Raw genomic sequence first — 11,955 nt, forward strand, 5'->3', positions numbered from 1 at the left:
ATGAAATAAAGTTCATATATTAATCGGTAAGTATTATTTTCATGTCTTTTTTTTGTAATTTTTATTATTTTAGATCGGCTAATAGTGATTAAAATTAGGCAAAAAATCGAAAAAGTTGCGTTTACTTACGGGCATTTGTGGCCAGCTGTCCAGTATTTATGTCCATTATTCCCGATAACAGTGGTTTTCTGACCAGAATGTTTTTTTAAACCCGAACTAAGATTCATATTGAAATATTTGGTAATTTTCGTTGTTGGTAAAACGATCAAATTTATTATCAAATTAGCTGTCACAATCAGCTATCGATCCCTGAAAATGACCGCGACGTGCCGCCATTGTTGTCAAGCAAAAATACTTGCCGAAAACCACTTTTTGAACTCAAAATTTCAAGGTACATGTATTTTCAATTGAAAAAATCAAAACAAAAGCCACCATTTTGAAAAAAAATCTTTTTTCTCTAATTATATTTCCGTTTCCGGTGAGTGTCGTGTGCCAAACGGCAGGAAATATGAATTGGGGAATGCACTGTATACAGTGTACAGTATATCGACTGACGTGACATCGGGCGAGATTATATCTCGCCTGCAGTAGTCAGAAGGTTAAGTAAGTGTTTTGGGGGTTTTTAACGAAATTCGGTCGCGGGCCATTCAAAAGTTGTACGGGCGAGTCAAAATGTTGCTATGAGTGGCCCGATTAGCCAGTAAAAAAATCGCCTGCGATTATTCTGCTTTTTCTTCAGCTACATTTTTCTGCAGAACAAATCCTCGTGCTACTAAGACCTTTCTCATGCACTTACAGGTATAAAATAAAAGTTTTTTGATGGAGATTAATGTTTGGAGTGAGTTCGTTTGTAATTCCAGCTAGTATGCAGTAATGCATAGACTGGTATATAAACAATTGTTCGTTACGCAATGTTGTACAGGGCGACGTAGCACAGTCAGGAAAACTAGTGGTACATTAATAATTGAAGGGACAGTACATTTTTAGACAGAATAGTGTTTTTTTAAATTCACTATTACTTTGGGATAGTGGTATAAAAATTAAATTTCAACCCCTGGATATATGATTACGATACTTTGTTTTTAACTGCATGTATCTCGAGATTATGCGAGCTATTACATCACTATCATCCTGAACATAAACAACGAAGTGTCTTTTTGCTCTCAATATTGAAAATGCTTCAAGTCAAGCTGTCAATTTTATGTTTTAATTATAATATAGTTGGCCTCGAAGTTTAAGTTACCGTGGGCTCGCAGGCGTGGCTATATTTGGAATAAACTTTTGGAAGCGCCATCTAGCGTTTGTTAACATATGCAAATAGACAGAAAGAAGTATATTTTTGACAAATGCGAACAAATCAGTGTGATATATTCCGTTCTCTTGTAAGTTAAAAAACAAATATAAATCATGCGCCATTTTCACAAACCTTGAAATAGTAATTGATCCCTCATCTTGCAAAAATGTTTATTATTTCCTTCCAATTCACTCTCCGACTTCCCACGTGTCCCAGACCTGTCGTCTGCTATTTGGGCCTGTCAGCTGACCAGCTGAAAATGTTTGTAATGATGTGTTACGTCGGCTTGTATGGAGGCGCATAAAGCCCACATAATATTAACATGAAACTGTAACGTCACAAATTGTTGGTTGACTGAATCACATAGAGAATGAGCGAGATCGTCAAAATATTTGTTACTTTAAACATATTATTATTATTTTAAATTATAAGCACAACTATAAATAATAAGGGGTACTTATAATAATATTTAATAAATAAATAAAATAAAGTAAAAATAAACAAAGCACTGAAAAGACGATAATTGGAAAGAACACACAAACTTACCTTCATGGACCATCCATCTCATTGAAAGCAATTCAATTTCCCATGAGGAAAGTGACTGGTCTGATTTAGAGGAATCAAAATGATGTGTAATTTGTAAACAGTTTTCTCTACTGGCACACTGACTGGCACTAAACATACAACCAAATCTTCACAAGCATGCGTTCTGCCGATTGTGCTAGATACGGACCCTACCTCAAGCCAGCTCAAAGTCTTCGCCTACTCCAGCTCAACGGTGATTCACATAATTATATACTGTAGTCCAATATGCAAACTGTGATTACTATGTCTACAATCTGAGCCATAGCTAGACAGTAGATATGGCAGAATGAAGCAAAGTATAACATGGTTGACATGTCTTCTCAATACATCCTAACTGGGTGTGATCCTATGACCTGTTCCTACACGTGAGGAAAAAATGTTGAAAACACTGGCAAAATACCCTTAATCTTGTTCGTGAAATGTTTTGTTGGTTAAAAGACACCTGTTCAAATGTACTCGCCAGGAAAGGCGAGCGATCGCTCGCGCTCGCCTCCACACTCGCCTGGAAAGTTTTAGGCGATCTACGAATCGATCGCCTTGCAATAAACTTTTTTTTTTTTTTTTTTTAAACTTCTAGCTTCTTTTCTCTATGATTTTGACACAGCAAAACTATCTCACAAATCGGACACAAAAAACTGATGTTTTTCTTTGAAACTCTTTGTTTGCACCGTTATCACGGAAACTCATTCGGAACTCCTCGACAGAATCTACGAACATCACAACTAGGAACATCTCGGCTGATACCAGAGAAATCGTGACGGGCCGAGATATTCCGAATGAGACGTTACAACGGTCCGATATCAACCGAAGTGTTCCGAATTAGTGGGTGCGTGTGTGTTTTTTCAATGGCGGGAAAAGGTAATTCTGTGGAATTAAAAATATTTAAAGCATAGCCGATGACTGACCATTTTGGTTACAAAATCACAGAGAAAAGTGGTAGAAGTTACGTCAATTTTGTTTGGTGCAAATTATGTGCAAAATACAGGGATTTGTAAAGCGAGTGTCACAAACTACATCAACGGCACGAGTATGGTGACAAAGTGTAATACCTCCCGGCATTATTTAGTAAATAGTACATATACATTTATTGAGGAGAGTGATTGCTCGCCTAGCACCATTTCAGGAGAGTGATCTTCAGCTCGCCTTGATTTTGCTCATGGCGAAGACTGTGTATGGACGAGATGACTGATGACAACCTCGATGTAATATTTTATCACCAAGGAAAATTTGCTTTACATTCTTCTGCCGAGACTGTATTTTAATGAGATGGCCAACAGTGATGCTGAAGGAGTCTGATCACTGCAAGATGTCCTAAAGTGGATGCAAGATATAAGCTAACACCTGCAAGGCTGTACATAAACAAAGGCTAGCTAATGTGAAATGTGTGATTGCTAGTCTTTGCACTGGTGACCTAAGGAAATTAGACAGCAGTGAATAATTAACTACTGACAGGCATGATAAACTTGCTGGATAGTTTTCATAAGCAGTAAGTAAACTTCACTGTACCAGTTTCCACATTTCAAACAATACTTCTAAATTCCTTTCTTTTGGAATAATAACAGATGTTACTAAAATAATATTGTGAAGCATTACCAATAGCAAGGATGGCAGCTTCTACACAATAAAGTATTGTGGAATTGTGTCAATCTTAAGTATGTTAAAACAGAAGCCATTCCATTTGTGACTATGGGTAAGGGTAGACCATCTACCTTTTTTAAGAAGTACAGTAACCGAAAACAAGAACAAGTTTAAACCCATGATAATGTGTTAATTTGATACCAAAGTCTTGCCGCTTTTCTTGAGAGGCACACTTTAATTTATTGATTCTCATATTTTCTACTGAATTGTGATACACAAAACTACTTCTATGGGGCATAGTACAAACTTGCAGATTTTGTTTTCTCTCACACGCACATTTATGACAATAAGTAATAGTACATCTAGTTATTTATGTTTACTGGGGAGAGGATGCTATTTTCTTAAATTCACTAGAAAATGAGAGGCTTATTCAAAGATATCAGCTTAATTCTGGTAAAACTTATTACAACTTGGAAATAACAACGTATAAAAATCGCGATATGCAAAACTGTAGCACGATTAGTATCGAGTTGAAATATTGCGGTATACCAGTTTATGGCTGCAGCATTAATAATAAACTGACTGGCAAATGTATTATTATTAATTAATTAAAAATACTTTCTAAATTCGTAAATGGACTAACAAGGACAAAAGAGATCCCGAGAATTGGCCGATGATGGCCCACTGAATAAAAAATGGCAAGTATTGTTTCACATTATTTATATTTTCAAGTATAGAAGCATAAGGACATCATATCAATTAAAAAAATAGCTGACATTCGCACAGTTGAATGTATCTTATAAAGCAAATGATAAAAAGGAACCGTTTCATCAGTTATTCCTATAAATTTAGCAGTCTACACATTGCTGCAAGGTGTTTAAATACTACCTCCAAGATAAGGTGGTACAAACTTCATTTGTTTTTCCATAAATTTGATGATGTTCATTATTATTCATATTTTAAAATCTAAATAACCATCTAATATTTATTTAAATAAACCACAGATTGTATGCTGTATTAATAGACAGTGTCTTGATGTGAAGTTCATTACTGATCTGCCTTCTATTACAGTTTTAATTTTTACAGCTTTTATCTGCTTCAATGGAATGATCAATGTGTAATTTTACAATTTCACTGACATTACTCACTAGCAAGTAAATATTAACAGGCATTTACATATGACAGTTTGCCATATGTTTAAGGTTTGATAGTTATAAAATACTAAAACTACAGTTGTTTTAATGTGCATACAGATCGTATGCTTTTAACCAATTTAGGTTCGGGTATAAAACACATTAATTTCAAAAGTAAACTTAAAAAACAATATGGATATACTTCAGTTTTCGTGGCTGGTTGCTGTCTGTACTTCTGCTTGTCCAACAGGGAAAGTAATTAAAACTATAGGTGGTTAATTGCTAAAACAGTTAACGAAATCTCAAATGCCCTGATTCAATAGAGCCCGCGATTCAACAAAAAGCAGTATACATGAACATATGGTCATATTTTTTGTTTGCAATGTTTCCAGCAAAGCAGACCACCCAATTGTTTACCCTGAAGGTCTGTTCTAACAAATAAATAGCAAAGCAAAAGTATGTTGTGCGGAGTCAGGTCCATCAAAATTTCAAGCCCTTGGATCCTGGACTATGATGACTCGCTGATCAAATCACCTCTTCATCATTCACCATGATCATCATTATCGCCAGCTACTTATAAACACACACTGAAATACAATGTACAATCTACCATCACATAAGTAACATAATCTTCAAATACATCATAATTCATTTAACATTTCTTTTACGGTTAGGGTTTCTGCCAGAGGGTAAAACGGGTATGGCGCCATACCCAAATAATTAAGTTAACATTTTGACAAAATTAATGATTCTTATCATTATTGTATGATTTTCTTAACCCTAACCCTAACCCTAAATGTAACCCATTTTCTTTGTTGGGGAGGCCCCCCTTACCCCCTGTTGACTGTGGCTGCATTCAATTTCATAGCGCCATACCCAAAAATTTCTTTCTGGCATAAAACTACTTATGCATTTTTACAACACTGTATAACTTGCAACACAAATTAATGAAGTAAAATATCTTCTATTTACAGTTGTCACCAACCCAGAATTACAGAGTCCGAAATATTTAGCACAAAGTTTCTTTCACAAGAAATTTAATGTGTCTGTGCAAAACTGAAGTCAATTAAGTCTCGCTTTAAACAGCTGTTCAGTAGTGTGATTTGAAGCCAGTGGTCGTATAAAATTACTTGTCCACCTCTGTACGAACAGGAAAAGTGGTCATATTTTTTCAGACGATGATGCATTGCACAAAGAATGTCTGGACTGCATAACCGATCTAGTATATGACAAAATACAACAACAACAAAAAACAAAACAAACAGTGAATCGCTGAAAAACGAGGCGTTTGTATGTCATTGCTAAAAACTTATCCATTCTCGGTGTGTGGATTTAAAACAAAATTAATTATTTATATATTATTTGAATAAAATCTAGTTGAAATATTATATTTTCTTCCTTTTATGTATGCTATGTGGACATTTGTTTATTTGTGTCTTGTTCACTGCTTTTTGGTGAGGGGGAGGGTTTAGGTGAGTTCGTCCTACCCCCAATGGCATTGATCATGTTTGTTGTCGATTATTTTATTATTTTATTTATTTATTTTTAATGAATAATTTCACAGACTAAAAGAAAAAAATGTTTTAGAAACAACACTTTTTTTTTTTATGTACAGGGCCAGCGGAGTGTATTTGAAAGTGGGGATGGGGTGGGGGTACTTATAGTGTGCTGTTTGTTAAAAGGTTGTGGTGTGTGTGTGTGAGAGAGAAAAAGACAGAGAGAGAGAGTGTGTATACATGTATTATGAGGGCCCGAACCTGTTGGTGGGGGTTCGGAGGCATGCTCACGCAGAATAAGTTTAAATATCCGATGTTAACATAGGGCCTATGACATCTCCAGACTTTTGAGAACAGTAAGAGGACAAAAAGAGGAGACCATGGCCCTATCGGCCCTCACCTCTTCCACAGCCCCTAATACACAATTTGAAGAAGAAGAAAATAATAGTTTGAGACATGCAAATAGCATACATACAATATAAACAGAATAGTGAGATGTGTAGTGCCCATTGAGGTGTAAAAACAATTGTTTCTTAAAACCTCATTATTTCCCCCCCTTTTTTTTAAGTTAAAAAAGAGTACAGATGTAGTTGTTTTTGTGGGTTTTTTTAAGTTTAGACTGGCCCTACCTAATAATTTTTAGTCATTTTCCCAGAATTTTTTTTAGGTACAAGGCAGAATAAAATTTTCTTTTTTTCATTTGTTAAACTCTACATTTGATTATTCCTTTGTTAATCTATCTATAGGGGGCCTATTAGTTGGGTATCTCTTTTGTAAGCTGTAATATGTATGTAGGATGCATTTTCTTTTTATATTAAGCCTATCGTAAATTACTGACAAAAACACTACCAAAGGATGCTGTGATGGTGGTGTAAACAAATAACTCCAATGAAAGTGAAAATGCTGAAATTAAAGTAATTGGTAGGAGTAGCCTGTGTGATGGCCATGGGTTTACCTTCTTGGTGAGTCAGTATCTATGCCAAGTGTCAAAACCATGGGTCAAAATTATGAAGGCTGTTTTTCTGAAACACCGATGTTTAACACCAAATTTAAAATGTGCTGAGATTTAAAAAAAAAAAAAAATATTCTTTTCATTATTGGTTATTCTAAAGAGACTGCGGAGCTTGTTTTGCAATGTGAGATTTGATTAAATATTTGAGGCATAACAGAACAAACTGTTTTTGCTACTGACCCAAAAACAAACTAACCATAACAAAATACTTTCCACATTATAATCTAGAATTTATTTGGGGTAGTATGTTAACTACATTGTGATAAATTCTAGCATGGCATTGAAAAAACCCACACTGTTGGACTGAAAATATAAATACCAGATAGGTATTGTTTATGTACAGTTTATCAAATACATGTACATGCTAAGCAAGTAACATGAACATGAAACAAGCCATGTGTGAATACTGCATGTAATGCATCTCTTGAAATTAATGTAATTAGTGTTAATTGGTGTTGTACCTATATTCACTTTAAACTATTAGTAAACCATAAGTGTACTTTTATATATAGTCATAATTATTTCTTGCTGCATCTGGTTTTAGAAATCCACATTTGTAAAATAGCAGTATTTTGTTTCTTTAATTTATAATTTATTACTCTTGCAGCCTTTGGAGAGAAAAAATAGTATAATGTCTAAAGCAGTTTTCAATTGCTGTTAATTTCATTATCAGTGGAAATCATGGAAAGTTATGAATTTTCTTGGTAAATAAGTGTATGAACCATGATAAAGATTATTTACATTGGACTTTTCTTAATATAAGTACTGAAAAGTATAAAATTTAGATACCGGTAGGTCAAATAGATTTATGTTAAAACAGGCTCAGTGAAATCAGAATTCCTATCAGATTATGTCATTTTGTACACACAAATTAAATTATTTACATTAACAAATTATAAATATTGAAAAACAATACCACTATCATTTCTAATTTCATGTAAATGTGTATGAAAAAGCATTGTTATATTTCTACTTGCATGTGAAAAAAAAAATTAAGAACAAAAAAACTATATATGGCTGATTTAATATTTTTAATTTCCTATTTATTTTTCATCATTTGAAAATTTAATATTTATTTCTGTAATTATATATGTATGTTATTGATTTTTTTAAATTAATTACATGTATACATATAAACATTTTTAATTTTTTAAATTTTGCATTGAATATATATATTTATTTATTTATTTTATTTATTTTGTTTGGGTTGGGTTTGGGGTTTTTTGTGGGGTTTTTCATTGAAATAATTTATTAAAAATAATTGTTGACAAATTTGGTTGAATTTACTCTACTCTGCACACGAATAATTTGTGGTTTTAAACACGTATATCTTCATATTAAATCGCGATAACAAACATTGAATAGTAAATGAATGAATGAATGTTTAACGACACCCCAGCACGAAAAATACATCGGCTACTGGGTGTCAAACTATGGTAAACAAATAACATTGAATAGAACCCGGAAGTAAACAGCGAAGAATGGAGCGTGGCGTTTTACAAATTAAAACTTTATTAAATGCTGTTACCGGTTGTTTTTTATTGCAAACACTCAAGTATTATCAGTCAAATATGTACACATTTAATGGTTTTGGCATGGTGGATATATGATAGAAAGTTGTAAGAACGGTAGGGAGTAGCCTACGTGGTTGGGGAAAACCCACGATTTAGCTGGACATTATTTTGTTCTTTTTTATTCTTCCATTATTTATTTTTTACTATCAACTGCGGAATTTCGTAGATTTTTATTATTTACTTTAATTTTTAGCCGTTCTACGCTTTAGTCACATACATGCTCACAATTAGGTCAGGAATAATAGAGTGGATATACCGATCGGTGCTTTACGACAATACAAATTTAGAAAAAGGAAGGGTGTATAGTGCACGAGCGCCACCTGTCGGAAAGTCTGTGATTGTTCGCCATTGAAAAGAGTAGCTCATGAAGTGGCGACAGCGGGTTTCCTCTCTCAGTATCTGTGTGGTCCGACACCATATAACTAAATAAAATGTGTTCAGTGTATTGTTAAATAAAATATGTCCTTCCTATATACGGTAAAAACATAGCGTAAATAATTATGGTCTGTGGCCATAAGCAGAATAACAGAGAAAAAAAAGAAAAGAAATGTTTTATTTAGCGACGCTCTCAACACATTTTATTTACGGTTATATGGCGTCAGACATATGGTTAAGGACCACACAGATTTTGAGAGGAAACCCGCTGTCGCCACTACATGGGCTACTCTTTCCGATTAGCAGCAAGGGATCTTTTATTTGCGCTTCCCACAGGCAGGATAGCACAAACCATGGCCTTTGTTGAACCAGTTATGGATCACTGGTCGGTGCAAGTGGTTTACACTCTACCCATTGAGCCTTGAGGAGCACTCACTCAGGGTTTGGAGTCGGTATCTGGATTAAAAATCCCATGCCTCGACTGGGATCCGAACCCAGTACCTACCAGCCTGTAGACCGATGGCCTAATCACGATGCCACCGAGGCCGGTGCACGAATAACATATAGAGAACATGCACTCATGTTAAACTATTAAATACAATGTATGTTACTATATAAAAACAAATTATTTATTTTTTATTTACTTTCATGTATACTAACTTACTTATTTGTTATATATTTACAGGTATGACTATGTTAAAGCTGTATGCCATATTGGCAGTCACTTTGGTGATAGTTTCCGCCAGTGACACGAAGTCTGCTGACAGGAAGTATACTGACACGAAGTCTACTGATAAAAAAGGTAATTGTGTAAAGTAACATATTTAACTGTGACAATTCTTGGAATGCAGCAAATTGTTTGCTTGAGCTTAAATAGTTTGCGCTCAATTAAAAATTTTTATACTAGTAAATTCTTACAATAATATACAGTCAAACCTGTAATAATGGCCACTCAAAGGACCCAGCAAAAGTGGCCGTTATGGAGAGGTGACCGTTATATATAGGTAAATAAAAACATGAAATAGTTTACTATGTAGGCTACTACTAAACTGGAATGTATAAAAGTAACAATAGTCATTTTAAAAAAATTAAAAAGAGGGAGAAAATATTTTTTTTTTTTTTTTACTACATAAAGGCGTAACTTGAACATGTTTTAATTATTCACTTTTTAAAAAAAAGTCATTTATCGTTGATTGCTTTCCACTGCGTTCTGAACACATTGATGCAACACATTCTTCCATAATCATTGCCGCTGAAAGTATGCTGCACTTGCCGTGAAACAGTCCAAACTCTTTCAGGTAATTTATATACCTGTCAGCTATCTTCCACCGATTTTAAGTCTCTGTTCTAATGTTAATGCTATACGATGCATGGGAGGAATTTTGGATACAAACGCTCTAGGTAATAAACTGAATCGAACTAGTATATGGATATGTGCATGTTTGGAATTCTAGACTGTTATTACTCAAGGGATTATGACCAAGACCAAGACCAAATTGTTTAACGTGCACATTCAGAACAAGCTGTTGTAGCGCATGCCTGACCTGGGCACGGGTACCGTCTCAACCGGTTCATCCGTCAGGAACAGGAAAGGATTGGGGTGGGTGAAGGGATTATGATACTTTCTTATCTTTTTATTCTATGTAACCGCAAATCTTTCTCATCAGTATTTGCTTTTCCCATGTGTAATGGCTGAACAAACATCATGAAAACTGTGTATAACAATCATATCAGACTGGCAGCAATCACACACCTTGCAATACACTACCTTTCAGTGTGGGTAAGTCAGGTGTAACCTCAGTGCAGCTAGCATATTACTGTAACCAATGACAAGTCGCCTTTCAGATGACCAACAACATAAGTAAAATAATGACTATTCTTAGTGTTAGGGACTGTACAGGAAAACATACATATACTCTGCGGCCATTATAGCAAGTTCAACTGTCCATTTTTAACAAAAAACAGTAGTCAGTATATTTGGTGGCCGTTATAGCAGGTCAAACCATTCATTTTGGTGACCATTATATACAGATCAAATAAAGAAGAAAACGCATTGGCAGGATTTATGATGGCCGTTATGGACAGGCGACCGTTATATACAGGTGGCCGTTAGACTGGGCATGGGATCAGGAGGGCACCACACAGGCCCTAATCTTGCATGGAAAATGAGCGGGGTGTGTGTGTGTGTGTGTGTGTTTGCCCAAGTCACCGAGTTATTAGCAGTAGTGAGAAGTCGAAGTCTCGTAATATTTTGGACCTAATCCGATTTCAAAAACGTAATCACACAACAGAGACACAGAACCTGACTTGTTTATTATGATAGCTCACTTGGCACCTTGTCGCTGTATGTCAGACAGTGTTTTTACTTTGGCACCAGACTGTATCCTTGAGTAATCGTGAACTGGGAAATGGTTTCTGCGAAAACTATTTTCCTTGTGCCAAATGGTTCACTGCATACAAGTATTTTTGTGTACTGTTGTTTTCTTACACCATGGGCCTCAATGTACCATAATATATACATTTATTAGTAATATAACATGTACATACATCAAATACATTGTTTAGTTTTTTCTTTTCAGCCCTATTTTGTTAATATTTAGATGGAAATTGGCAATGATTTATTTTCATTATAAGCCAACATAAGTTTTATAAAATTCATGGATATTACATCGTAGTTTACAGGTGCCATAATACACGATGTGCCGCCGGTTTGATTGTGCATATGTACAAAGAATGATATAATAAGCAATAGTGGTGTAACAATACATAGAACTATTGATATATTGCGATAGTCAGTGCCTCGATAGCAATGCAGCGATAATTAATTCAACTATCAATAACTATTGCAATTGTTTGCTCAACTATTGATAGTTTCAATAGTATGCTAAGTGAAATATGGTCTATGACC

At 34.7% G+C, this 11,955-nt stretch overlaps 1 protein-coding gene across 3 annotated transcripts in view; it reads left to right on the top strand.

Annotated features, from left to right (window-relative positions):
- Positions 1 to 11,955, top strand: part of LOC121386433 (balbiani ring protein 3-like) — a 251,642-nt gene that overhangs the window by 8,949 nt on the left and 230,738 nt on the right. For all 3 annotated transcript variants that reach the window (XM_041517325.1, XM_041517326.1, XM_041517327.1), the window contains exon 2: positions 9,733 to 9,849. In XM_041517325.1, coding sequence (XP_041373259.1) covers positions 9,735 to 9,849 — 115 coding nt within the window. In that variant the 5' untranslated portion in view covers positions 9,733 to 9,734. The remainder of the gene's footprint in view (positions 1 to 9,732; positions 9,850 to 11,955) is intronic.

This window comes from Gigantopelta aegis, chromosome 12, assembly GCF_016097555.1.
Source record: "Gigantopelta aegis isolate Gae_Host chromosome 12, Gae_host_genome, whole genome shotgun sequence".
NCBI lineage: Eukaryota > Metazoa > Mollusca > Gastropoda > Neomphalida > Peltospiridae > Gigantopelta > Gigantopelta aegis.